At 40.9% G+C, this 27,805-nt stretch overlaps 1 protein-coding gene and 1 long non-coding RNA gene across 3 annotated transcripts in view; one reads left to right on the top strand and one right to left on the bottom strand.

Annotated features, from left to right (window-relative positions):
- The window catches only part of tnn (tenascin N), a 36,536-nt gene extending 18,696 nt beyond the window's left edge, over window positions 1–17,840 (bottom strand). For both annotated transcript variants that reach the window (XM_086203620.1, XM_086203621.1), the window contains exons 1-8: window positions 17,693–17,840; window positions 10,980–11,177; window positions 10,697–10,888; window positions 10,218–10,592; window positions 6,352–6,485; window positions 6,076–6,205; window positions 4,039–4,221; window positions 3,843–3,932 (exon numbers count right to left, since the gene is read on the bottom strand). In XM_086203620.1, the coding sequence (XP_086059746.1) occupies window positions 3,843–3,932; window positions 4,039–4,221; window positions 6,076–6,205; window positions 6,352–6,485; window positions 10,218–10,592; window positions 10,697–10,888; window positions 10,980–11,175 (1,300 nt within the window). In that variant the 5' untranslated portion in view covers window positions 11,176–11,177; window positions 17,693–17,840. The remainder of the gene's footprint in view (window positions 1–3,842; window positions 3,933–4,038; window positions 4,222–6,075; window positions 6,206–6,351; window positions 6,486–10,217; window positions 10,593–10,696; window positions 10,889–10,979; window positions 11,178–17,692) is intronic.
- LOC147261555 (uncharacterized) lies at window positions 10,507–27,593 on the top strand. The gene is made up of 4 exons (XR_015115792.1): window positions 10,507–10,557; window positions 16,377–16,413; window positions 20,934–20,968; window positions 27,568–27,593. It is a non-coding gene; the product is annotated as an uncharacterized LOC147261555 (long non-coding RNA).
- Window positions 27,594–27,805: the final 212 nt, after the last annotated feature.

The following is a 27,805-nucleotide window of genomic DNA, read 5'->3' as shown; positions in this document are numbered from 1 at the left end:
CCAAAGTTGCATGATTAAGGATTAAGTGGGAGCACCCGAAGAACATCTACACGACCACAGGGTTGAACGCGCAAACTTCAAACATGAAACGACCAGCTGGCCGGCAGGTTCGAAACTTGAACCCCCCTTCTGTGAGGAGACCACTGCCCCTCCACGCCAGCCCGCACGGTGCCAGAAATACAGCGCCATTCAATAGCATACAGTTCTTTCTGGCTCACATCAAAGAAGTTGCAAAGCCATATTGAATCTGTACTCAGCACCACTGCCTGCAGTGTCAGTAAAAACACGTTTTAATACTGCCTGTGTGACGTCGCATTAAAAAGACTGAAGTCCTACAGCCGCCCATTTTATTAACGCGCTTTGTTTTTGTGGTGAAAGTTTTCATCGCCTTACTTATAATTCTATTTAGGGAAACATCCTCCCTTAATGAAAACAGCAAGAAGTGAATGTGAGAGAAGCCTGAAAAATTTGGGGGGGGGGGTGACTGAGAAAATGAGGCAGAATAGGAATCAGATGGTCAAATTGAAAAGATTCTTTCCACCATAACGGCTTTACCACGTGAGGACCTCTGAGGACAAAACTAGACTGAAGTGCAGTACATTCAGGTACATGAAACCTTGACTGACAATCTCACCTTGATTTCAACTTGTGTTCTTGTTACATAAATTAAAGTGAATTTTATTAAAAGTTTTGAAAGGTCAAAAAAAAAAGAAAAGAAAATGTGAATTCGGCACATTTCCATCAATTGGTTTTGGAACAAATAAAACAATGGTTTTGTTTTTTTTTTGAGGATGGCAGTATAGATAGCATTATGCATGGCATCTACCAGAGAAAAAGAGGCCGCAATGAATTCACTGAAGTTGGGCAAATTGTAAATTGTTCTTTTGAACCGTCTATTGTCGGACATCATACATGCTGTCTGGAAATAAAGACAAAGTTTGGGAATATTCAGTAAGTCGCCAGCAGCGGAAACAGCTGGTTCATGATTTGCCACACCAGAACCTAGAAAACTGTTTTCCAGCTCCCATTTTCTGCTTTTATAGTTCTCAAAAATGTGGAAAAAACAACCTCCAATAACCATTAAACATATTTTAAAAACGACAAGACATTTTCAAAATTTCACCGTTTCTGTCAATATTTTCAAAGCCATACTTAGAGATGCACATTGGAAAACAGTGATGGAAGCAAGACTACAATTACTGCAGCTCTTGTTGCTAAATTTTTGTTAAATCCAACTGTGTTGATTTTCTCAAAACTAACGAGTGATTTGTCTCTGGACAGGTTCCTTCATATATCAGGAAATATTACATGGGCCTTGGTGGAGGTAAGTGCCTCAAAGAGTACATTCCAAGTCTTTCCGTAACCACTGTTGTTACATTTTTTGTGTTTTTCATCATGAATATGTTGAGTTTATCTCTCGCCACATTTTATGACGCTGGCCCAAAGCAAACAGCAGGTTCAGTGAGACAATAATCTCTGTTGCATCATGCAAGCCTAAGTGAAACCAGCACATCCTCCCTGGCAAACAGAGCTGAGGACTATCCTCTTCAATCACCTCTAAAAGCCTTTTCGTGCAACACCTAAAATGAAGGATTGTAGCTACTGGAGAGGAGACAAGTCACTGTCTGTCTGGTGCAGATTAGCACACACACACACACACACACACACACACACACACACACACACACATTCGCATGTAATTACCTCACGAGTAGGTGGCACTCTCACACAGGAAAAAAAAAAGATTAGCGGTGACAGGGGGCTCTTGAGTACCTGACTGGCTTCAAAAGAAGAGAGGTGAGTCTTGAAAATACCTGATGACTAAAAACCATTAAATTGGCTGCCTCGGGGTCTAAGAAAATGAGGAGCCATCTACCTGAAGCCTGCGTTTGAACTGATAAAGCACTGAGGTGTGGGAGAGACAGGAGGTAAAGGAGGAGTGAAAGTTGTGGGAATAAGAGAGAAGGAAGTAGAAAATAACAAAGCACAAATGAGCTAAATAATGTGAGTAACTGACGACCCGTCTCGCCATTGTGGACCATTTGTCACCAAGTTGAATATTATTAACGCAATTGAATGTCAAGACCAGCTGCTGGAATAAAAATTAATTCCTCCTTGTGTCCCAAATCTGGTCCGACGTATGGTTAGATGGAATAAATCAATGCTACAATGCTACGGTCCGACATTACCAGATGGACTCAATCAGAAACCTTCTCACCTCAACCACCAGGGAGCATCTCACGAAAGCCATTTCCCCTCTGTGCCTATGCTCACCATCAGAATCCGTCCAGATTGTTAGGTTGTAAATTCCAGCTCTCCATCAATAATATATAATTGTACCTCTGGCTGGGCTGCAGTCATTATTCTATTATCATTGGCTGAATGTGGAAGGTTGTATCGTATGGTTTCCCAGTATTACACATGACAGATTATGTGTTTTTCCTATTAAATTCTGACCACTGGTAAATTATTTGTGGCTTTACAGGGGATAAGAGTCTGTCTTTGATGCTGCACTCAACTGAAAGTGTAATATGGATATCCTTGCTGTTTCTTTAATGTGTATCAGGTCCACAAGTGGCTGATCTATCATTTTAAGTGTCCAATTGAGCAACAGTCATTGGGAGCACAAATGGAGTCTGAATGCAATTTCTGTTCAGCTGTAATCCATTTCAGGAAAATTGGACCTATTTTTGCTCCCCGGTAATATTTGGACTTTACTATCGCGCAGATCATTGCAAAATCATTGAAGTCAGGAATTGAACCTTCCAGAATGTCCTGAGGTGGACACCTAGGTTGTTACAATTGAGCGGTCATGTTAATGGACCATGTCAGAAGTTGGAGTTGGTCAAGGATCAGAGAAGAGGGTACTAGAGTAATGCTTCTGGGGTTAAACATGATGTATGTCATGTTTATGGAGGTTGAGCTTGTTTGTCTGTATGGTTTGTGGGAGTCTTTATTCTTGTGGTGGTGGTGTAAAAGATATTGCCTTGTAAAATTCCCAGAATGTTCCCGGACAGTCATAATGTGGAGTTCTTTAAAGAGTAGGGGGGGTGTTACTCAAGATGTTCTGGGAGTGTTAAACGGAGAACTTTTTGTGACATTACATGACCCCTAAAGAGACCAACATGTCCTATAACTTTCTGAGAATGTTTGGTGGTTCTTCACACTGCAATTTCAAAACGGATGATCTTTTTGCCATCCTCACAGGACCTACAGAGAACCATGTGAGAATGCCGTCTTTGTGTCCCAAATGTCCTTTTTGTAGCCCTGTTATATAAGCAGCCTGCCCTCCACAGAGGAACAAGCACATATAAATGAAAATAACCTTTATTCATGTGCACGTGTCATATGCCAACTATTGGCCATAGTATCTATGACCAAAAGAACATAGGATGACGTCAGTAGCAGCAGAGAGATATCCACATACGTATAAAGGTGGAGGGAGCTGCGCATGGGTCGATAAACAGGAGCTGGGCTGCAGGACACTCATGTTTGTGGCTATTGAGTGAAAACAGCTGTTTGATCGCTGCTGTTTCGCAACCGATGTAACGGAATAGTTGCAGACAGCTGCAGTGTTTGATTTTATGTTGCCTTGGTGAGTTTTGGTTTTCATTTTGGCAGAAACAACAAGAAAAAAATGATTTTGTGCCTGAACCTAACCAAGCTATGCTAAAAATGTGTCATATAGGAAAGTCAGCTGACATATAAGCCTATAAATGTTTGGGTTGAAGTACTTGTTGAAGCAACAAAGGGAATCATTCAACCTCGACTCATATGAAGAATTTTCGGCTCACGTTTGGTGAACTGTATTATCATGATGATGCTGATGCGTTGACACTGACCTGTGGCGCCTGTGACACTGGAAGGTTTGCCCTCGTTGGTTCCTTTGATGGCCTGCACTGAGATTAGGTACTCCGTTCCTGGATTCAAACCTGCAGGAAGACACGATTGTTTTGACCTTAAAAATCAATTCAATTCCAAATTTCCATGCGAGCTTTTACACGCACAATTTTGAGTTTCATCTGTGTTAACACATACCTATAATGGTGTGTTTGGTTCGCGCCTCTTGGCTCCTCAGTACGTCTGTCTCTTCCTCCTGTCCTGACGGGTCAGTGTGAGTGAGCCTGAAGTGATCTACCTCAGTCTGGGGGTTGTTCCAGTCCACCTGGATAGAGACTTCTGACTGCTCAAGGACTCGGATATCATTGATAGCAGAGACGTCTGGAACAGATAGAAGAACATCTTTCAAATGGGCAACAATATGGAACTGAGCGTGAAAACACGCTCCTAAACTGGCAGGCATCTGCTCTGCTCTGCTCCCACATGTCCTTGAGCTAGGGAGTAAAATCCCCACCACCTTAAAATGCAACATTCCTGGGAAGGGTGCTGAGTAGGAATTTCCTTGTGGCAATGAAGAATTCATAGGCAAATTTGATACGGGAATGTTTTTGGGAAGTCGTGCAGGTAAAGTTACTCCCAATCAGGTGTGTATGAGACATATAGAACAGGTACCATATAGACGTAGAAATAATTTGCTAGTATGTGCACCAGATGGATGTTTTCTGAGGAAAAACATTCAATTAAACTTTTGACGTAGATCGTTTGAAGTTTGAAATGTCTGCCTCATGCTGAGAGCTGCTCACACAATCATAAGCCAGATGATGGCGTGTTCCTCGCGGTCATACAGGAATGCCATGTTCTGTGAGGTTTTCCATGGTTAGCCAGGCTAACCACACATGAGAGCCAAGCTTAATCTGTCCTGCTGTTTGTTTGTGTGTCTGTCTCGATCAGGCCCACCAATCCTGTCTAGCAATCTCTTTCTCCTCACATCTGTCTCCCACCACATCTGTGAGGAAGTTCGATTTTCATTAAATACATCCGTGGAGCCACTTCCTTGTAATTACCTTTAAATTTAATGGTTAACAAACCAGCGCTTAATGAAAGACTTTCTGATTGTTGTGCTTTTCGCTTAGCAACAAAACAAATGGTGCCACAGATTCAGATACGCTACAGACAAGAGGAGCGGACTTCTCATTTGCGCAGGAATACACTTAGGTTGCTTAAGGTGACGGTGAAAGGATTTTAGGATGTCTCACTTGTCCCTTTGCTGAAAAGAAAGACAGATTAGTCACAGCGCCACCTGGTGGCAACAGAAAATTAATTGGTTTTTTTTTAACACCATGATATCCCACTTCTGGTGGGTCAACCAGTTTCATCTGAAATTTGGAAATGTCTGAAGAACTTAGTTATGGGTTATGGGAAGACTGTGCGTTTTCATTTAACAGCGTAACCATAGCGATGTGGCCAATTTTGATATTTCATCGTAGAACAGAAAACTGCAGTAACTGGATTCCCCATGATCTGATCTTTTCCAAATTTTAACACGTTAAAAGAGTGTCCAATCCCCCCCAATTGAAGTCATAGCGACACGCAGTAGTTACAGGAAGAAAAACCTGTGGTAACAAACATAATGTGATTTACGTACATCACAACTGATTGGTGTGGGCTCCAAGTGATGCAAAGCAACATAATTTCTTGTACATGTGTGTTCTCTTATGCTACCTAGTCAACACAGGGAGGGATATTACACGCAATCGTGCATGCTCCTTCATGCAAAATACAAACATTACCAGGTTTCATCTCAATCTTTCTTTTTTGGATAGACATGCGCTCTGCTTGTTTTTACATTTGGTTCTCCGAGTGCCCTCCAGTTAAAATCTACTATGTCAATTTTCAATAATGGCCCCTTCCGCTTCTCGCCTCCTCTTTAAAACCTATTTTCTTAAGCTGCAACACCTCCCTTCAGCATTTAAGTGCCTGACATTTAAAGGTTTTCATGCTCCATCACATGTTCACTTACTTTTGACCTCTAATGTGACTGTTTAATCCACAGAGAATCTAACTAAATCCCCCAGACCCCAGGGTAAACCTGGTCTCCACGCCACACAAGTCCTTTCTAGATCCCTTTGCTCTGAGCCGCTGACACATCAACATCCTACATGTTGCACCCAGCCCCATTCCACTATTGACACAACAGAAGCGTACATTTTAAGTCTTTGTGCTCTCTGCGCTCACCTGTTGTAGCTTCAATCTTGTCTGCTTCACTCTGGATGCCTTTGATGAAAGCGTGTACCTTGACGATGTAGGTGAACCCGGGAACCAGTCCTGTGATGAGGTAGGAGTTTTCTGTATTGGGAACACGAACCTAGGATACAATCAGTCATCACAAAGAGACGTATGGTTATCACGTACAAAAACTCTTGATCCCAGATGAGACAATTTATTTGGAGTCAGAGGTACAAAAAAAAGATAAAAGTACAAAAATGTGAAGGAAATGAAACAAAATCTTGCCTGCTCCAGTGCACTCTTACGGCCTTTAGGATGATATGTCAAAATGTAATACTCTGCCCCACGGACGGACTCCCACTCAACCAGGAGGGAGATGTCAGTCACTTGGACCAGCCTCAAACCCTGAGGACTGACAACTGGAGAGGACAGAGACGGAATAAATTAGCAGATAATTCCAATTTGCTGACTGACAGAGAATCGATCACAAACTATTTTGCTGGCTGATTCAGCATTTAGCAGCAGCTTCTCGATCAATGGGCAGATAAAAATAAGAACTTTAAAGTTTCTAGGACTTGAATGTCAAATACCTGTGTTCTCCCTCTTCACCTTCTCCCATTTGTTACATTTATTGCTTGAACTTTAATTTTATTCGTGTGGAACTTTAAATACATGCAATGCTTAGAAAGTAAAAATGGAGATGGCAGTTATTCATCATCGTTCATCAGAATGAATTTACACAGCAGGTTTCAAGGCTTGAGTCGTACTGAAGTCTTTCAAGTCAGACATACAAGTGGGTTTTTGCTGCTTTTAGTTTTTTATTTTATTTTACACACTCTCACAACTCCTCTCTTAGTTTTCTGTCTCTTTATGTGTTTGGTCATGATGTCATAGATATCAAGAAAAAAAACACAGAAAAACAGAATTGCGGTTTCTTCACAAAGCTGAGATGGAAACTGTGAAAAGATACTGCCTCTCAGTGGCTACTGCATTATGCATGGTGCAAGGGCTCCTCACTAGAGATGATGGAAAAAATATGGCAGCGACCGACTAAGAAGGTATATAACTACGGGGATACGGTAACAAGACAGCAGCCAACTGACAGAAGACGACAAGTCAGCAGTGTTGAGCAGTGAGGCTTTCCACAAACAAGAGGAACCCATCTGTGGGTACGATACAGGGACCAAAATGGTAATTGGTGGTAGATTTGGAGAGAAAAAAAAAAGCAATGCAGAAACTCAAACATATTTGAAGGGGAAAATATGAAGGAGTTGTCCGTAAATTGGAATGGAAGGATTTCATGTAAAGAATGGATGCCGTTTTATTAGGTGCTATCTTAAATTAAGGAGTTAATCGATCAAACAATCTTAACCCTTCAATGCTATTTGAGAACATTTAAGAATAAATCAAAGTATTTAGATTGCAGATAGTGAGATGTGTGATTCTCTGATTTAAAGAAAGTGAAATATTATGCAAGTACAAAGTACAGTACCTACTGTACATACATTTGATGTTTTTACTGTCTTGACTCGAGTTTCTCTTCCTTGTATGTTTCTGAAGTTGTTTTTCTTCTGTTCTAATTATGTTGTTAAATGTTGTGTATTTTTGGAGTCTTAATACTTTTGATGCTGATGTTGTACGTGCAAAGCAAATTGTCCCCATGGGGCAATAAGTATTTCATATGTTCATGAAATACACCGTGAATGGATGAGCTCAACATCACCCCAGCTAGCTTTGTGTTTCATCTGTCGGCGTGGTGACGTTTAATGTCCATGACAAGCTGTGCAGTCTTGTTTTGGCGTTCATTAGCATTTTTAACGCACATAAATGCTTTGAATTCACCAGCAGATGCCAGGGGAAAAAAAACAACATGAAAATATCTACATCAAGTGTTGCTACCCTTAATTCAGTCGTTTAACTAAAAATCCAGAAAGCATTGACTTTGTGACAAGGAAACCAGATGTTCAACAACTTGTTTCTGTGTTTAAGGACTCATTTGTCCGCCACTCTTTTCTTAAATGAGTGAGTGTTTTATCATTCTGTCCATGCCAGCCTTCCTAAGATGTGTTTTTTCATTTAGAGGATCATTCGAAGATGATAAAATAAGCATCTTCTTTGTGTTCATGTGGTTCAGGCTAATATAAATATACAGTATATATATATATATATATATATGTGTATGTGTGTGTGTGTGTGTGTGTGTGTGTGATCAAACCCATGATGTTTGCTTTTGATGTTGGTGATATAAAACCTTCAGCGAAGCTAAATTAATATCAGTGGCACCGAATTAAACCGAGTTATCCCAGATGTACTGTCTATGTGAAGCCATCACTTCACGAATCGCCCAGGGAGTCGACTGACATCCATCACCCAGGTGCTGAAATGGCAAAAAGCCACATCAAACAAAAAGCAGCTCTCTTTCTCCTGCTGCTTATTACCACTAACACCTAAAATCAACACAGTATGTTTTTTTCTTCCTCACCTCCCACTCTCTGTCTCCCCCGGACTTTTCCTCTGACACTGTGCCACGGTTGATGTTGGAATCCTTTCAATAGCACCTACACATGAAGCTGTCGGACTATTCTTTGCCTCTGCAGCATAACACAGCTTGACAAATCTAAACCATTTATGCTCTGTTCTCCTCTCTACAACTGTGGTTCAGGACATGAAATTGGTTGGAGGGCATCCTACGGTTGAGAAGAATGCGCTTTGTACCCTCAGACAACGACAATTGTTGCATATATTGGATTATTTCTCCGTTTCTTCTGAAGAGTTGAGCATTTTGACAGAGTGAAATTATCTGCAACTGACCCGCAGCAAAATCTTGAAGATCTCCTTGGAAATTGTCACAATCTTAAAGTGTGAACTCTGTGAACTGAACCCCGTGCCTGGCAGCTGTTACTCACCTTGCTGCTTAGCTGCCCTTAAACTGCCACTAAATGCAATTTTGTGCTCTTCCTCCTAAGGCGGTAGTTATGGTGGTTTGTTGAACAGCACATTAAGCAGGAAAGGGGGATGCTAAATGAAGCCCAAAAAGACTGATGGTCTTACTCTTATTCCTGGGGTATTATGTGACATGATGGAGGCCGACGCTACCACCGGTGATGGGGTCAATCCCCCTCAGCTGCTGTATCGGAAAAAACTGCTGAAAAGATTCCCCGAATTCCACAGGAGTCACTGAGATAGCAGCCCATTATATTAGGTTTAGTCAAATCCAGTTAGGAACCGACTGCTGCAAATACTTATCTTCCTGCTACGCTCGAGAAAAGAGGGCCTCCAACACGCTGGTCATTAACGAACACAGCTTAAAAAAAGGAGAGTTTAATTGACAGTCATTGCGGTTAGTTTATTTGTAGTGTTACACATTCTATTATGTTGATTTGAGAATTATCAGAACACTGCACTAATGTAAAATCATTTGAAATGCAAAGACTAATTTTGGGATCAAGATTGAGGCAGAGAAGGACCCAAATGTCATGAGGTAACAAAAAGATTGGTCCTACTGTATATACAGTATTTACACTCACATGAGTATGAGCTCAATCACAGCATTTGAGTGCATGTTCTTATAATGTAGTCGCCAACAGCTGGCATTATATTGTTTGAGTGTAGGTAAAGTTTTCCCTCTCCTCCGTTTCTTCTTTAACCATCCCAAACAGTTAAATAATAAGATTTCTGAGCTTGATTCTAGGACCCAAAAGCAGCACAAGCTAGCAAAAGTTTCATGCATGGTAAACTCAAATTACAAGCAGAGGGTTGAAACAGGAAAGAAACACTATACTTATTTCCAGGTCAGTGCACCATCAGAATGAAAATAAAATTGTTATTTTGAGCTAAAAATGCTGCATAATGTTGCTTTTATTCCAAGCTATCAATGTTTGACATTCAACAAGCTCACATCTATGACAGCACAAAATCCTGAGAGGGTTTCTATTTGCACACCATACATCAGCAAAGCTTGCAGCATCTTTAGGACTGAGTAGTGCCGGCATGTTCCAGCGTGGCTGGTGTGTTAGCTTACTATCATATAAGTTTGCTACATTAGCTCACCAACCACCAAGTGAAGAGTCCCCACCTCCTATTTAGTGAGGACATGATATACTTAGAGGTGTGTGTGTGCATTTCATGTGTGTGCGTGCGTGCGTGCTTACCTAATGAACAATCCTCCCCATAAAAGCCTTCATCGCAGATGCACTGGCCGTCCACACAGAGGCCGTTACCGCTGCAGTCATTAGGACACTTCTGGATGCTGCAGTCCTCACCGGTGAAGTGCGGGAAACACACACATTTCCCATCCACACATCTTCCCTTGTCATTGCAGTTGTCTGGACACAACAGCTGGCTACAGTCATCCCCTGAGTAGCCCTGATGGCAAACGCACTTCCCATCAACACAACGGCCGTTGTCATTGCACTCATCGGGGCAGGAGGACACAGAGCAGTCTGGGCCTTCCCAGCCTGGGTTGCAGAGGCAGCTGCAGGTGTCGTGTTGGTAGGTACCATGACCGCTGCAGCTCGTGTCCCCACCTACATAAAGAGGGGTGTTGCAGGTTTGTTTCTTAGTGCCGATAAAAGGTTGTTTAGGTCAATGACTGATTCCCAACAATAAGACGTTGTGACAGATCCTCTACCTGCTGCTTGGCAACATCCCTTAGCGCACTGGGTCTTCAGGTAGTTGACTTCCTCTTCCAACCCATTAACTCTGTACAAGAGAGACTTGAAGCTTTCTGACTCCTCGCAGTCACACTTGGGCGTATTCAGCTGGATGTTGTGTCTGAAGACAAGGTTGTTCTCTCCATTTGTAGTGGTCTCAGTCTGCAGACCTGCAAATATGACAGAGTTCAATTTAGCAACTGATACATGATACAGGTTTTTATCAATAATAATCTGCCCAGCTCAGTAAAGGATAATGACCTGCTTCGTTCTGGGTCGGTAGCTGCTCCAGTTTACAGTTGGAGCCTCCTGGGACGTCGATTTTATAGACGTGGCTGAGGGTGACCACCTTCTCTGGGAATGAGGAGTCCAAGCTGTTTTCAGCACAGCTTAAATGTGAGATGGCGCAAAGCAGACCCAGCAGGCTCAGGGCCCTCCAGGGTAGTCTAGTGGTCATGGCTAGAAGACAAAATATAGAGAAACTGTCTTAATATGTCTGATCTTTTCATATTTCTTCCAGACATAAGCTAGACATCCAGTGCACGCATGGACAAGAATGAATTGAGAATGCTGATTGTAAGATGATTTGAGAAGCCATTAAAAAGCCATTTCAAGTGCAAATATGGAATTAAATAAATGATGAATGCATAAACAACACCGCTGGGAACTTATCTGTATTTTGCAGTTTGAACCATTAATGCTGCTCTAAAGTTGCAGTGCCAGCATGAATAATGCAGCCTTTCTGGGGATATACTCTCATTTACACTCTCATGTTTGCGCCTTAACTTTTTTCTTAAAAATTATTCTATTATTAATGAACATGTGTTCTTCATGCAGATATTGGTATGCTGTTGAGGGAGAGCGATTACTTTCTAATCCATGTTACATATACCTCTTAATTGGGTTTTAATTGGCACTAATGGATTTAGTTTGAATTATTTTTCACTGTAAGACAATTAGAATGGTCTCATTGGTTGGGGGTTTAGACGTGAACTCATTACCTTATGATATAAATTGAGAATTCTTTATTACTCATTTCAGCACTAAAAGTATTACAAGTTTTAGTTTATGTACCTTGCAAAGGCCTTTTTGGTTCAAATGTTGCATGCTTAGGAAAACTTCCTTTGGGAACAAATGAAACACAGAGCCAGTAACCTCTTTCTCTCTCTCTCCCTTTTTGAATTTTGCAACTGTTGAAATATTTATTCGGACGTGTGTGCACTTTTCATTACTTTACTTTGTCTCCCTTTATTTGAAAAATGCTAAATTTGTCCTATAAAGTGGTATTAGACATCACTTGGAAATGATATATTCCATCTGTATTTTACTGCAGGTTTATACATTTTCTTTTTCATGGACTGAGTGAAACAGACTACCGAAACTATAGATGTTTGTTGTCACAGCTGACTGGTCAGCAGTCTCCAGGTTGAAAAAGGGTCAAATTTATATTTCCCAGTCAGTGTTTTATAGAGAATTTAGGATGTCAATTACATTGCATCCAGTGTGGCACACTGCTGTATATTTAATCTTAGGAAACTCTAACCATTACATTACCAATGTGTGTGTGTGTGTGTGTGTGTGTCTGTGTGTGTCTGTGTGTGTGATGTATGCCAGGAGAAAGTGAGCAGTCATCACTTTACTCCAAATCTTTTTGCCATAAACCCTTAATTGTGCTCACTCAGCCATTTCAGATCTTCAAACATCAGACAGCCTTGCCCTACCATGATGATGTCATTGTGTATAATGGCAGTGATGTCATGTGAACCCCAAGAGGCCAAATTACATACTTTCAAAATAGTAGCGCTGTTTAAACATTCAGCTGGCATTTTTTCCCCCCATTCTGGTTTGATTTCAACTCTCTAAGGTCTAAATAGAAGCTGGAGAAACTTCTGATCTATCTGTGCTAATTTCTTTGTGGTTTCTCGGAAACATAAAACCTCTAATAAAGTGCTCAGTTTTAAATGGTTTGAGTCCTCGTTGTGATGCGCGATAACAGGCAAATCATACTGCAACATACAATATCACGTGTTTAAATAAATACGCTGAATATGCTTGAAATGAGATTATTATTCAGTGGGTTATGCATGGAGTGCAAAAACCTGAATTTTTATAATATTTTTGTAACATCGACTGGAGACAGGTGAACAGCTTTAGCAAGGCAGGGAATAATACTGTGTTGATCAAACAGGAGAAGGCTGTAGATGGTAAATGTCAAGAAACATCGTGAGACAAATAAAACTGAAAGAGACAAGTACAAGTGGACCGAAGAGACAATTTGAACCAGGAGGTGCCATGGAGCTGATTATGTAAGAGACAACAGGAACAAGGCTGGGTCAATGAGAGCTGATGACGCCCAGCTGACTTTAATGAAACACAGGAAGTAACCTGACATGTGAAAGCAAAGCTACAAAATAAAACAGGAAACAACTACAGATGACCAGTGAGTCCTAAAAGGCCAGACAGGAACCATGGCAACTGTGCAGGTAAACACAGATGACAGAACCTGGCGTTCCCATCCTAAATCACTTTTTAGTGTCTTAACTGGATTTCATAGTGGGAAGCTGAATAAAATATTTGTATATTTGTGTCCTTTCAGGCAAAGAAACTGTCCAACTGGACACATCTGTAGTCAAAACACTTAGTAAGTGACCAGAAAAGACAATAACAGATGGTGAGACTTGAAAAAAAATGCTGAGAGGAACAAGTCTGTAAAATCCCACTGGACACAATGACCAGAGCATTAAAATGTCAGCATGCTAGGCCTGAAAGCTGCCAATCCCCCAGCCACCATAATGATACCATTATCAGATTAAGCAGGATTCTCCACAAGGACTTTACGTGAGAATAACTTGAAGTGGTATGGTAAAGTCATACAAAGCTAAGGTGGAAAGCTACTTTTCTTGGACACAATTTATTTTCATGACGATAAAATGTGGCTTGTGAAATGATTTACACGGGACATGACTCAAAGTGGCTCTGTGATTCAAGAAGTTCTGGTGGAATTAGTCCAAACTCCGTAAGCCTAACCCTGTTAAGGTTATTTTAGCTGCCAGTTTAATTGCTGTTGGTCAAACGTTTGAGGTCGGAGACTGCTGGCTTGTGCAAGAAATCCAAGCTATGACATCATTAGGAAAATAGCTGGTTGACCCTGTGTAGTGGTCAAAATCTTAGTGGGTGTTTCATCAACGGCCAAGATTAAAACTGGTGATGAAGTAAGAGAAACATGAAGAGAGTGAGACAGGGATGGGAAATTGAGACAAAGACATGAAGAGTTAAAATGGTGAAGTGAGTGAGAGGGATTAAAGAGGTGAGAGAGTAAATGATGATGCAGTTAGCCACATTAGAGTCAGTAATAGCAGAAAGCCGCTGAGTGCTGGGGGGCAGAAATGCTTAACAAGCATGTTTATAGCTCCCTGTCAGGGTTTTATTTGATGCTCGCTGTTTTCAGGCTATTTCCTTGTTTCTTTTGGAGAATAAAGCAGTGTGACCTTCCAAGCATAGCAGAGGGCTGCTACCAACGGCTGAGAATGTCCCATTGTAGGAAAGAGAGACAGATGGAGGGATCAGTTAAGAGGGGAAATGGGGAATAGGGAGAAGGAAGAGGGCAGTCAGGAATAGAAGTGCTGCGAGTTGTAAGATGTGTGGACAGATGAATGTGTGAATCGATAGTAATGGATGAATGGATAATAGGATGAATGATGGGGATGGATGTGCAGCTATAGAAAGGTAATAATGCATGTAAACAATCATCTAACTGGTGATAAATGAATCTGAAACAAATCCAAACATTCTCAGGGGTTGGATGGTTTGGAATACTGCCCTCAAAATGAAAAACTGGATACCTGCAATAATAAGCGGCTGACAGGACACAAAGCTGAGACTTTCTCTGGCTGGGTATGCACCTGTGTGCCGTTAACAAAGAGATGCTGAGACTTTTGTTTGCCAGAAACGTTCCTTATTTATTTGCATGCGACTGAAGCATAAAGCAGCAAGCAGTTCAAATGGCTTTGCTTTCGTGTCCCTGCACATCCAGATAGCTTTTCAACATGGCTTTTAAATGATCTCAAGAAAAAGTTCAACATGTCCATAAACACAGTTTAAAAAAAAAGTCCTTCCTGAAAATAACTTCTCGATGTCAAAGCCAAGCTTTGTCAGCGGGCCGGTAAAATGTTTGCTGACTACCTGTGATGTGTGTTCTTTCTTTTATACGGACAAAAGAAGTGTGTGGGAGGTGCATGTGTACAGTATGTGGGCGAGACTTGTCTTTTACAGCTCGCAGAGGTGAGGAAGGGTTGCCTCCAGCGGGAACAGGAACAGTGGTTTAATCACAAATACACAATACTGTCTGGATCCACAGACATCAGGGCTTCCTTACAGGCTGTGTCCAATGTGTGTATATATATATATGTGTGTGTGTGTGTACTTTTAGAAGCTGCTAATGTGCAAACACTGAAATGACAGAAAGGACTGAAAGGGTTTACCTGAAACGACACAATGAAGCAAACACAGACAGAGAGAGGCAGCGGCGGAAGAAGATGCACTCAGTCTGAACACAGACGACATTAACAGTCACCAAGACTCACACAAAAGGCGTCTGTGTCACCGGGTTTCTTCTGAACTCTAATCTCGTTGGACTTACACGTGACAGACAGGAAGCTGCAAGGCCGTGCCTTTGCTGTTGCAAAATTTGAAGCATTCCTCTCGTTCTGCACCTTCTCATGGCAGAGGTGGTGGAGAGATTCTGGGCCCTGTACTGACAAAAGCCTTTAAAACACTGAACATAATGAATGACTGATAGCGCTCAGTGTTTTCATGGGTCCACAATTTTTGAGGCAGACACATTAGGGAAAGTAAAATGAAGCTGCAAGCAATTATGGTCTGAGAGGCGAGCTCATATCTTGATGATTCGGTCTGCCTCCTCCTGCCAAACGTCGAGCCTGCATCCCCTCTGAGGGACTATCAGGTGAAAACCAAAACCCATGAAACAAAACAAAAAAAGACGCAACTCATGCGTCAATAAAACAGCCTCAATTCAGACGGATCAGTTTCTGAAATAATAAAAAGTGTTTTGAGTACCCAGGGGTCATTTTCCAAATTTCTTTTTGTAAATGAAAAGTTTTCAGGTTTCCATGAAAGCTTTCGCATTACACTATCTGAACACTTCTTACACGCCACCCACTCAGGGGTTGTTGATCTCTTTCTCTATCTCTCTTTCCCTTTCTCTGTATCCCTCTCTCCATCATTTTGCATGGCCCAGGGCCCACATCTGTTGTTCATTTCGCAAGGGCTTCTGTGTATTCCCTGAGCCAGCACAGTAGCATTAAAGGTAAATCAAGTGGATCAACAGCCCCACGCGAATATCTGTCACCCACGCACCAAGTCATTATAAATATTAACACTTAATTATACATTATCATCTGAGGGGAAATTAGTGATGGCAGGATTGCTGACAGGCAATATAGGATTGTCTGTAAGTGGTTTGTCACTGGATACACACATCATAAATAAAACTTTAATGGATTTTTAAAGAAAATGACAAGGTAGCTCCAATTAGAAAAAAAAAATCCGCAAGAACAGTTATAGATATTTCATTCAAATTGAAAAAAAAAATCAAAAGCTTTTTAATCCATCTATTTTCTACCTCTTATCCTGTTACAGGTCACGGGGGGCTGGAGCCTATCCCAGCGGCTTTCAGGTGAGAGGTGGGGTTCACCCTGGACAGGTCACCAGTCCATCACAGGGCCAACACATAGAGACAGACAACCATTCACACTCACAGTCACACCTACGGTCAATTTAGAGTATCAATCAGCCTCATCCCCTCTTGATGTCTTTGGACTGTGGGAGGAAGCTGGAGTACCAGAGAGAACCCACACAGGGAGAACATGGAGACTCCACACAGAAAGGTCCCAACCTTCCTGCTCTGAGGTGACAGTGCTAACCACTGCACCACCATGCCGCCCCTAAAGCTTTTCATCTATTACATAGTAGATTTTAACATCTTAAAATGTTTTTTTAAAAAAAACTGTGATAATTCAAAGATAAAGTGGTTTCCCAACACACACACACACACACACGCACACAGACACAATTATCACTGTGGACCTGGGTGACCAACTTTGTGACTTTGAGGAGTAAAAATGAAACTTATTGGTTCGCTGCAAGCCGATTGTAAGCTTTTCTTCAAATACAAAATGGCATGAATCCAAAGGTCTCTTCATTAAAGGTGATCTAAGCTCTTACATAATAGAAAAACAACTTCACACAACATGATTCATTTGTAATAAAATGAGTTTTCTAAGATACAGCTACTAAATTACAGGTCAGGTTTGAATAGTTTACTGAAATAACCAGAACCAGGAGAGCACAAATGTTCTGTAACAGAAGAAATGAGTGTTTACCAACTGCACTTATCAGATCTGCTCTAAGTTTCATTCTGCCCCCGACGAAATTATGAACAAATAAGTTTAGGGTTACTACCTATTTAACTTACCTCACAAAACCAGCAAAAACAGTGCTTTACAGTCAGATTTCAATTTTTTTAAAATGTTTTATATCATAGGGCCTGTTATTAGTATTACTATTCATTTTACATTTGGCAGGCTGAATCAAACTTCACCGTGGGCAAATTTGTGCCCACAGGCCTCACTTGGGGCAGCCCTAGAATTGTTTGAATGTCACAGCAACATCGCGTCAGAAATGTCACGTCAACACTTATTTAGCCTTTTCATTGAAAAAAGTTCTGCCACAGTCCCAATATATAATAGATAGATAGATAGATAGATAGATAGATAGATAGATAGATAGATAGATAGATGACTTCATTGTGTTGATTTGAACCAAACTGCGGAATCCAGCTGTCAAAACTTCTACAAACTTCTAAAACACTCTCATGCATTGATTTTGCATGCACTTGAAATTGAGTTCAAAGTTGAAATCACTGAGAAAAAGACTAAATGAAAGCGTCGCCTTACCCTAGCGGCTTCTTCAACTCTTCTTTCGTTGGTCCCTGCCACCTGTTGACAGGTTTGGGCCAGTGAATCACAAGGCGCTTACACTGCTGGTGACTTTTGCTCTCTCGCTCCCGCCTCAATTGTTAAAACCTCTCCCAAATGCCTACAGGCCAATGGGCAGTTATTTTGGGAGTGTCTCCTCTTTTTGTGTGATTGAATGAGACGGGAGAGAGAGAGAGAGAGAGAGAGAGAGAGAGAGTGGAGGAGGAGGAGGAGGAGGAGGAGGAGAGGAGGTAATGAGCAGCAAGTATTTCTTCTATTCCCCGGAGTTCATCTCTCTCTACCTACACACGGCTCACTTTTCCATCATCACAACACTTTCTTTACTTTTTTAATAATACCTTTTTGGAGTGTGCTTCTGGTTATGGTTGCAGAGGAGGGTGAAAATAATCTGTTTAGCAGAAGGGGTAAGGTCTTACACGGTAACTGGATAAAGGTTGGATTCAAGGGGGTGAAAGGGAAGCCAGGAAAAATCTCATGTAGACTGGGGATTGGAGTCACTTTGGATGTGTTATATTTGACGCGAAATATATTTTTATTTCAAAATCAAAACAGTAACCCGCAAGGGAAGGCAGGCGTTGGCAAATCGTGTCAAGAAAAGTGTGACAATCGATGAAAAAAAAGAGGACTGGCGGCATTTGGTCTGCATCGGGATCGCATTAGACCACGAAAAGAAACCTGCAAGATCACACAATAAAATGTGCTTTGTCTCCTTGTAGGCTCCCAAAGACACACACCCTCATCTAGTGCCACACTGAAGACCTAAGGTGTCAAGGTTGGCAGTACTTTATGCTGACAGTGACCGTTTGTCTCTAAATATATTAGGTTTCACGTTTCTGGGGGAGAAACTGGAGCTAAAGCTGGGGGGTCCAGTTGTTGGTACCATGCAGATGATTTGTAACATTTTAATTATACCTCTGATTTTATAGAAAATGCTGCTTTTACAATTCCTATCACCCTCTTATCTAAAGCGTCTGACCGCATGCGTGAATTTGATATTTTATGGCTTTCAAGTTCGTACACAAAGCTTAAAAGACGTCTGTCTGGAAGGACGGATGTGATTGCAGCTGAAAGGGACAAATAACTTCAGGAGATTTAATGACAGTGTCTGATAACGAATAAAAATACACAGGCAATAAATTTTAAATGAATGCAGAGGCTAAAGCCATAAAAACACAACAGATATTTTTTTCCTCATATCATAAAGCTTTCATCCCAAACAGTTGTTTGTTTGTTCGGTGTTTTTCTTTTTGTAACACACTGAAGCAAGTGACCTGAGGAGAATACTGGGCGTTTGCTACTGGACAGGCGCAGGCTTATTGAAACATTTGACTGATGAGAGCTGAAACTGTGCTGATGAGAACAGCTAGAGTGAAGCAAAGCAGTCAGATTTGAGGCTGGAAAACCAAAATGGTGAAGTGAAACATCCTTTGAGCTGCTTGATTTTCTGCGGCTGTCACTTGGACTGACACTTCTTTTTACATCAAATGTGTAACTTGATCAATTCTTGATAAAAGAGATATTGATTGAAGGTCACGGGTGTTTGTAATAACTAAAAGCAGAGAGAGCATGGATGATATTGTGTCTGAGAGGCTCCTGGCTAGAAGATCCTATCTACCATCCAGCTGCTGTATCTCTAGAAACAAGTGCTTGCTGGTCCAGGGACGGACAAATAAATCACCGGATGCTCCATAATGACATCGTCATTACAGAGAGTTTACACTTCCTCTGGAAGTTCAAACATAACCTTGGAATGAGCTCATTTAGCGATGTTTCTTGATTTTTCCAGCCAGCAAACTCATTTCCATTATCAGAGAAGAGTGAAACTAGGCCACTCGTTTATATCCTGCAAAGAGAAGAAACTACAAAGATTAATTAACTTGCCTTGGATTTTGTTTTATCGTGTTGAAATTATTTGTCCAAGTACAAGTCTCTTTGGGTTTTTTTTGTTGTTTTTTTTTTAATATGTAGCATTCAGGTAATTAAATTTGTTGAGTAGAAACTAAAAGAAGCAGGAATCAGGTTGCTGTGGAGGACGGCGAAGTTGAGAGGAAAATGATTAGGAGTTATCTGATGGCAGAAATTAGACTTTTCCTCCCCGTGCTGGTTGTAACTGACGAGGTTCTGTTCAAGCTCTCATAGATATTCTTACTGCATAGGTGACAGTATGTGTTGACACTCTCCCTCAACTTGAAGTTGATGGGATTTACAAATAGATTTCATCTAGATGGCTTAGGCTAATTATAGTTTTCTTCTATGGCATGAAAAAGGTTAGTTGATGCCACAATGTCTTGAAAAAAGCCACGGGCTTACAAGTTGGTCAGCAAGACAAAAATAACTGTTAACGTGCCAAACACGTAGAAGAAGGAAGAAGTGCTAAACCGGTTGCTAACGCTGCATCCATTCATAGCGTAACATTAGCTTTTTTACTTCGAGAGATGCTCTAAAAATAATGCAACTAGTGAAATTTGTGGAGATTATCTTGCAGAGCAAAACCTTTAGGTATCTTTGCTTGCCAAGCTAAAATATATATATAAAAATATACCATGGGGGTTGAGGAAACCCATGATGATGCTAACTTCTGGTTTGGCCTCCAAAAATCCCTCATTCCTGCAGCATTCAATTGTGATATATTTGTGTCCTTTGCACCAGTCAGTGTATATAGGAATGTGAGCAGACAGCTAGGTGCTTATCTGGCTTTGCCTGTTGGACCCAGCAGTAGGATTTAGATACAGTAAACCTATTCCACAGCAGCTCAGAGGAATGCAGTTGCACATAGAAACCCATCTGTCAAACTGCAAACTTGTCAACAAGCTTGTATACAATGTCAGCAACCATTAAGACACTGTTTACCTGACAACCTTGAGGGAATTCAAGAAGGATCATTTTGGTTTGGGTTTTTTGTGATTTGTGTGTAAATACCGACCAAAAACTTCCTGCTTTCTTGCAACTGGCCAGGCATCTTTCATAGAGTGACATCATAAAGTTTGGAATGATTTCATTAAAAGGCGTTAAGGTTATTAGACGTTTTTCGTCATCCGCAATCCACAATCTCTATGTCAAACGCGAAGTCCTTCCATGCGCGTGGTTGCGAGGCCACGCTGTGTGATGACATTTACAGGGCCTCGTGGGACACTGAGGATTTCATGCGTGACACAAAGCATTCGGGGAAATGTGACTGTTTCTCATTTGTTGGTTTCAGGTCTTGCAGGGGAACGTACTTCACCAGCAGCTGATGTAAGAGCGCCTGTCACAGCAGGATGAATTTTTATCACGTTTCCTCTAATGTGATGCGTGTCTGCACTCTGAATCCTTCTCTGGGAAAAATCTCTGAACTCTTATTAGAAGTGCCCTCTTACATCCCCTCATATTTATCCCTTTTTCCTTTTCTGCCAGCACAGACATTGACTGTAGATTTAAAGTGACAGGCTTAAGGTGTTTTTCACTAAATTAAATAAAAACCACTAAATGTCAACACTTTTGATGGATTCCAGCACCAATCCAACTGAAGTGGCTGCACTTAATTATGAAATATTGGTTTCGGCAATCTGCATCTGTCAGTCTCACTGGAGTTCTCATTAAAGCAAAGTACCAGTTATCAGCATACAGAAGAGAGGTGGATCTGGTTCCTCTGATTATAACGCGCATGGTAAGTGGCATTTTCTGTGATGAGGTTTGTTAATTTATTCATTAATAGATTCATTTTGAGCCAAACTTTTACTAAACTCTGTGAACGCTTGTTCAATGCAAGCATTTCAAAGGAAAACACCTCAGAATCAATTCCATGACTTTTATTCCTCATAATGTTTATTTTTTTTCAAACTTCTGAACTTCACGATAGAGAACTAGACAAAACAACAACTAGACGTGCAGTCCAAGAGCGCATACCTCTGCCAAGGCCCATGTTATACTTCCTGAGACCCCAATGAAAATGTCCGCAGAAATGTTTCTTTTTATGAATATTATCATATCATCACCCACTGTTTGATTGACATTTACATATGTTGGAGTATGTTATGCTATAAATGAAAGCAGCAGCTATGTCTTCTTGTGTAAGATCAACATGAACATGAGCAGCAGGACTCACACTCATTACTCAAACTAATACACAAAACTGTTAACTTAAACAGTAACAGTTAAAATACAAGTTTCATTGACAGATTTGGGTGTAACAAATGACTCTAATCCAATTAAATTTGTCTTTATTGAGTTCTAAATTCTGTAATCTCAAAGCAATCTGTTACTAATCAAACAAGGTCATTACTCCGGCATTTAAATTCCTTAATTGTCTGCAAAAGTGGCAATTCGGGGAGAAAAAAAAAAATCAAACGTGTTTGCTTGCAGGCACGCGCTCGCTCAACCTTATAGCAACTTACAGAAAAATTTGTTTTGATAAAACAACAACAGTGGGATGGTCTAGTAGTTTTTGAGGGGTGAATATGTGTTCATTATTTCAAGGTGAAGTGTAGTAAAGTACAAACCCAGGCCTGAAAAACAACCATCGATTTCTGTGAACACAACTTTATGCTGATATGAAGGAATATGTATGCTTTTATGATACATTTTTAATGATACATTTTTAATCTGCACTTGTGAGTTTGCAGGATAATATATAATTGATATAATGAGAGGTGTGATGAAGTACCAGTTCTGGACCTACACACTCAACACCACAGACATCAGACACGCAGTCATATCAGCTGATCTGAATCAGCTAGGAAGCTTCAAAAGTCACTTTTTTGTTTTTCCTGCCCGTAAATCTTTCTCTCCCTTAATACTGGAGCGTTGTTTGTATGGGGGAGTTGGAAGTTGTTCACTCATAGGCTTGCAAATATGGGAGTGTTGTAGCTCAGGACTCCACATTGCATGATAAACTAAAAAAAAAAAAAGGGTGAAGAGTAAAAATTGTTCAGTGGAGTTAAGTTAAAATACAGGAGCTAACTCAACTCTGAATTAAAACCAAATCTAGCAACTCTACAACATCAAAAATACCTACAATTTAGCAAAAATATTACAAATAAAAAGCAAAACAATTCCTGTATTGATGCGATGAGCACCAGATATGAATTGGTTCTTCCTTAGCTAGCCATCCTTCCAACAAGTCAAAATCCGTGTTTTTAAATTATACCGAGAATAAAACCTCATCAGCTGAGATATCAACACTTCATCATAATAAGTTAGCTTGTTTTTGTCAGTGACAGTGGAAATACTTGTTCAGAAACCATTTTTAATTCAATTAGGAACATCTCATGAGCGAGGTTGCTCATATTGTGTGTGGTTTTCAATTGTTGCCATCGTTTTATAACATCTAACATAGATAATAGGATCCTCGAGCACCTTCAAGAGTACATCATCATGTGCCCTTGGTGCTAGTTGGCCTTCGTAACCCCAACGAATGTAAAGCCATTGTGGTTCAAAGTGGACTCCAGAGCATCTGCTCTGGTCAGATTCAGACGTTAGCTCAAATATTCATAAATATTGTCTTTAGCATTCTGCGGTTATTGCAGCTATGTTATAAATCATCTTAAAGTGGAGTCAAGACATGAGGTGAGGGTGAAAAAAAAACTAATAAGCACTGTTAAAATCCTCATCAGGCCACATTTTCTCCCACAAAGCTACGAGACGATCAGTGGTTGGAAGGAAAGGCTTCTAAATGTAAAACTTTATAGCATGTGAAAAGAAATGCTATTTTTCAAATAACTTCCAATCCAAATGTTATTATACGCTTTCTGAGTCGTACAGTAGAATTCCGTCCCATATTTATATGATAAACAAAAATAGATACAGGAATGTCATGTAGTGTTTTTGATAGGACTGGTGAAGGCGTACCGTTACCTCTCCACCTGACACAGTCCCTCTGGAACATTTTTGAGTTTGAGTGCTTGCTGATGGGGGAAGTAGGGGAAGTAATTTATTGTGCACTCCTCTACACCTGCTGCACTTCTTTCATATCATCTTGTTTTTCCTCCCACCTAAGATAAATTGCCGCTCTCCCGATACTCATATTTCTAGTTAGAGCAACCATATGTGAGAATATTCAGCTGTTGTTTCGTAGCGCGGGCTTCCTTACTCCCTGCATGATGAATGGAATATAACCGAGACAAAAATTAATTATGGAGCCAAAGACTACAATGTTCGTAAGCGTACGTCTTGCTTAAAGGAACACTGTGACTTTAAGGATATTTGCTTTTTGCCCATCTTCACCAGAGTCACACAAGATGACAACTCCCCTTCCCCCCTTCATGTGAGTATCAGGGAACTGAGACCCCCAGAAATCATCAGATTTCCAGTTAGCTTAGCACGCTAACTGGTGTTAGCAGAACTCCCTTAAGCCTGATTGGGTTCAGGAGCTTGATTTGTTCAGAAGAACTCTCTTACAAAGTCGGCCATGTCGCCATTCTAGCCAGGAAAAAAATATTTTGCAAATGTTGTTATGTTCAATTGCTATCTCATCACAAATGTTGAATCAGTTCAGGCAGTTTTGGAGAAACTTGCATTTGATGACTTTTGTCAGGGTATGCTAACCTGCCTATCCACTCCTATTCACTGTGCTAAGCTAACTAGCAGTCAGCTGTTCCTGTGTCTCAGCTCCCTAATGAGCCTGCAGAGACAGAAGGGGCTCTATCTTCCTGTGTCGGAGGGTGGCAAACACGTGTATTTTCCGCTTTTCTTTTATGCATCTGTGGTCTGATGATTGATGAGAGTATGCTTTATAAATGATGGTTGTGCTGAAAGGTGTCCCAGCATCTGCTGTCTTAAACCATAATTTACTTGCATTAAATATTTGCATTTGTCAGTTTTGACAGCAACACTCCTCAAGAAAACAAATATTTGTCATTTCAAGTTGATGTGTGAGGTAAATTGTGTTTTTCATATTCTGCATTGTAATGAACTACACAAAAAGTAAAACTCATCATCAGAATGCATAAATCAGACGGCTACTCCAACCCAAACAGATTATTTGAAACTTCTGATGATTAGTGGAAAGACTTTCCACTGGCATCGGCCATCATAAATTCATCAGCATATGTATCTGGCCTTCAAACAAGCACTTTCACTCACTTTAATCTGTACCTTTCCTGAGATCTTTCATGAAAATATACAAGAAGGACATTAAATCTAGCCTTTGAACCATATGGTAATCACACACAGGCTAACTGTGGTAGATGGAACTGAAACACGGCTGAGTGCGTGTTTCCTTCTGGAAACTGTTGATTGAGAGGGCTGATTTGATCCGAGGGAGAGTGTGAGGGGCTTTGTGCAAAATGGGAGCTGACAGACATATCCAAACAACAGATAGCTAACGCATGACGTATGTTTAAAGATAGGTGAGATTAACGCGGCCCACTTTCAGTCCCTTCATTACGCTAAATACGATTTTTCCAGTCATTTCTAAACACGCAAAAAATGTGGAAGAACTGTTTTCTCTGTGTTTACATGGAAAAAATGACATCAAGATTAGAGCAAGCGGGGTCAAAGATGGCTTCAATGTCACATTACACAAGTTTACACTCATGAAATGTCTTGGCGGTTGAGCTCCTGGTGTAAACTGACTGACTCTGGATCAGATTAGGGGATGCAGTGTAGATAAAGAAGAAGTCATTTAAGGGGAACAAACTAATACCACATGGAGGATTGGTTGAATGTGTTTCTTTCAAGGCTATTGTTGTGTGTTCAGCTGTCTTTGATGGCCGCCACACTGCGAACACTGAATGTACACACACACACATAAACTCACATACACATGAGTACAGGCTCATGAGCTGTAAGCTGCTGTTCTGTTTCCAATCATCTCTAATGACGCCACAACTCAGTTTTATGTTCTTTGTCAACCTCGCAGTCACAAAGGCATATGTGACTTCTGTTTTGTGAGAACACATATGGCAACGAAGAGGAAAAACTATCCAGCGGTGATACGTGGTTTCGGGGTTTTTTTTTGTTTTGTTTCGTTTTTGGGGAGGGGGGGTCTGTGGAGTCAAGTACAGTAGAGTTTCCTCAATCGCGGTTACTGTGGATCACAACTCGGCAGCCACAAGTGTGAGTAAATAGACAAATATTTCTCAAAGATGAATCGGCCATCCCAATGAGAAAGAATTATCTGTGACTCCTTATTCATTCAGTGGTTGTGGCTATCCCTCAAATTCAGGCAAGATTGATGAGCTGGTGTCGGCAGCTGTTACTGAGCTTCCTGCGCTGATGTAGATACCAGTCGCTGGGGTCGGGTCATTCTGTCATGAGATCTGACCCCGGTCCACCAAGCTGACATAACCGGTTTTTGCACATGCCTTTTGATGTCAGGGATTTGTGTGGGCCATCTGAGGAGAAAATATGTTGATCGTTAAAAAATAGAGAGAGACGAACTTGAGCAGGTAAAGATGTGCCACTTCCTGTCAAACACTTGAGACCCGTGATAATGGAAGAATTAGGTGTTGGACATGGTAGACTTGGGGGGCTCCTTCAATGAATATAATGATCCAGGGATGTCATCAGAATATTTTTATTCAGCTAATGGGAAAAACAAGGTGGTGACAGACAAACAGACCTTCAGGGTCTCTTCTTACTGAAACATGACAGTGACAAATTGCACGCTTCACTGCGCTCTTATTCTTGGGTAGTTTGGTAGAAACGGTCATTTCCTATTAATATGATGACGAACACAAATACGGAAAAAGAGAAGTCATAAGAATCAACCTCCCCTCAAAAGCTGACGTGACAGAAATTGTTCTGGAACCTTGTAAAACCGGCACCAGGAATTCCCCTCCACCTGATTCTCCCTGGTTAAGGTTAGTTTTCAAAGGTTGCGGAGTCGCTGCACTTCCTCGAGTGTTGGTGGTCCCGTAAGTAAGCATAATCCCAGATGTGTCTGATGTTTCCCCTCTCTGTCTCCGTCTCTCTCACACACTTCCTCAACTCTCTTCACCATCTCACTACTTCAGTTCTTCAGTGACATGAACAATAAACGGAAAGTTCAGCTTTTAAATATATGTCTTGACATCATCTGAAATTGTGGGACAAAACACATTCCAGTTTTGTTTTTGTTGTCTTCCCCCCCCTCCCCCCGTTTATGATTCAATGCATCAAACATTTTATGTAATAATGGTGCAGCAGTGTTTAAATCCGGGGGGGGGGGGGGGGGGGGGCGAGTTGTTGGTTTTATAAAAATGTTTTTGTATTTTTTTTGGGGGGCCGAACACGAAAGGATGTGACATGTCTGCACATGGAACTCATCAGCTTTACTTGACCCACAAGACACAGTTCATACAATATTGTGATTAATAATATTGGCAATAGATCTGCCAGGACAAGTAAATAATAAAACAGATGGTATGAGACAATGCACAAGTTTCCAATTTTGGAAAATAAAAATCTTCTGTATTTTTGAGCGTGACTGGACACTAAATCAAAGTATTATTAAAGTTTTAAAAGTTTCAGTCCCAGTAAGCAGCAGGGGGTTCAACTTTTTGACACCATCCTGTTTTCGGTCATGTATCCATACTGTTTTGTTTTTCCGAGTAATTTACAAAGATTGCAGTAATGAAACCCTTATAACTTCATTTAAAGCTTTCAACTGTGATTTGCCAGCCTAGAATTTCTGATGTTCCCACTCCAGAGATTCCTGATTACTATTTTTTTGTTGCCAAATCTAGAAATCGTGCACCAGTTTAGAAAATTCTCATGGGGCTTAATAACTCACCAACGAAAAGGGAGCGTCAGGTTTCTCGTGCTGGCACGTGTACCGTGGATCTCAACATCTCTTCCTTTCACTCCTGTTCTCTCTCTCTCTCTCTCTCTCTCTCTCTCTCTCTCTCTCTGTCTGTCTCCTGAGGGAATCATAGGCATTCCAGGAGTCTGGAAACCAGGTTGGTCAGGTCGTGGCCTCTTGCTAAATGAGCTGTATCTGCTTCAAATGGACACTGATTACAAAGTGCAGAGAGACTTCCCCTGCTGACGTGCTGGTAACGGTATTGTGGCGACTGAGATTGCTGATTCAGCGTCTTGTAATTAACGTCTGAGTCTATTTGTTAAGCTGCATAAAGAGGGACTGTAAGCAAATTTGATATGGTGATGGATTCA

This window comes from Aulostomus chinensis, chromosome 5 (genome assembly GCF_037954235.1).
Source record: "Aulostomus chinensis isolate RoL2024-O1b breed Wild chromosome 5, RoL_Achi_v1.0, whole genome shotgun sequence".
Lineage (NCBI taxonomy): Eukaryota > Metazoa > Chordata > Actinopteri > Syngnathiformes > Aulostomidae > Aulostomus > Aulostomus chinensis.
This window is presented reverse-complemented; position numbering and strand designations above follow the sequence as displayed.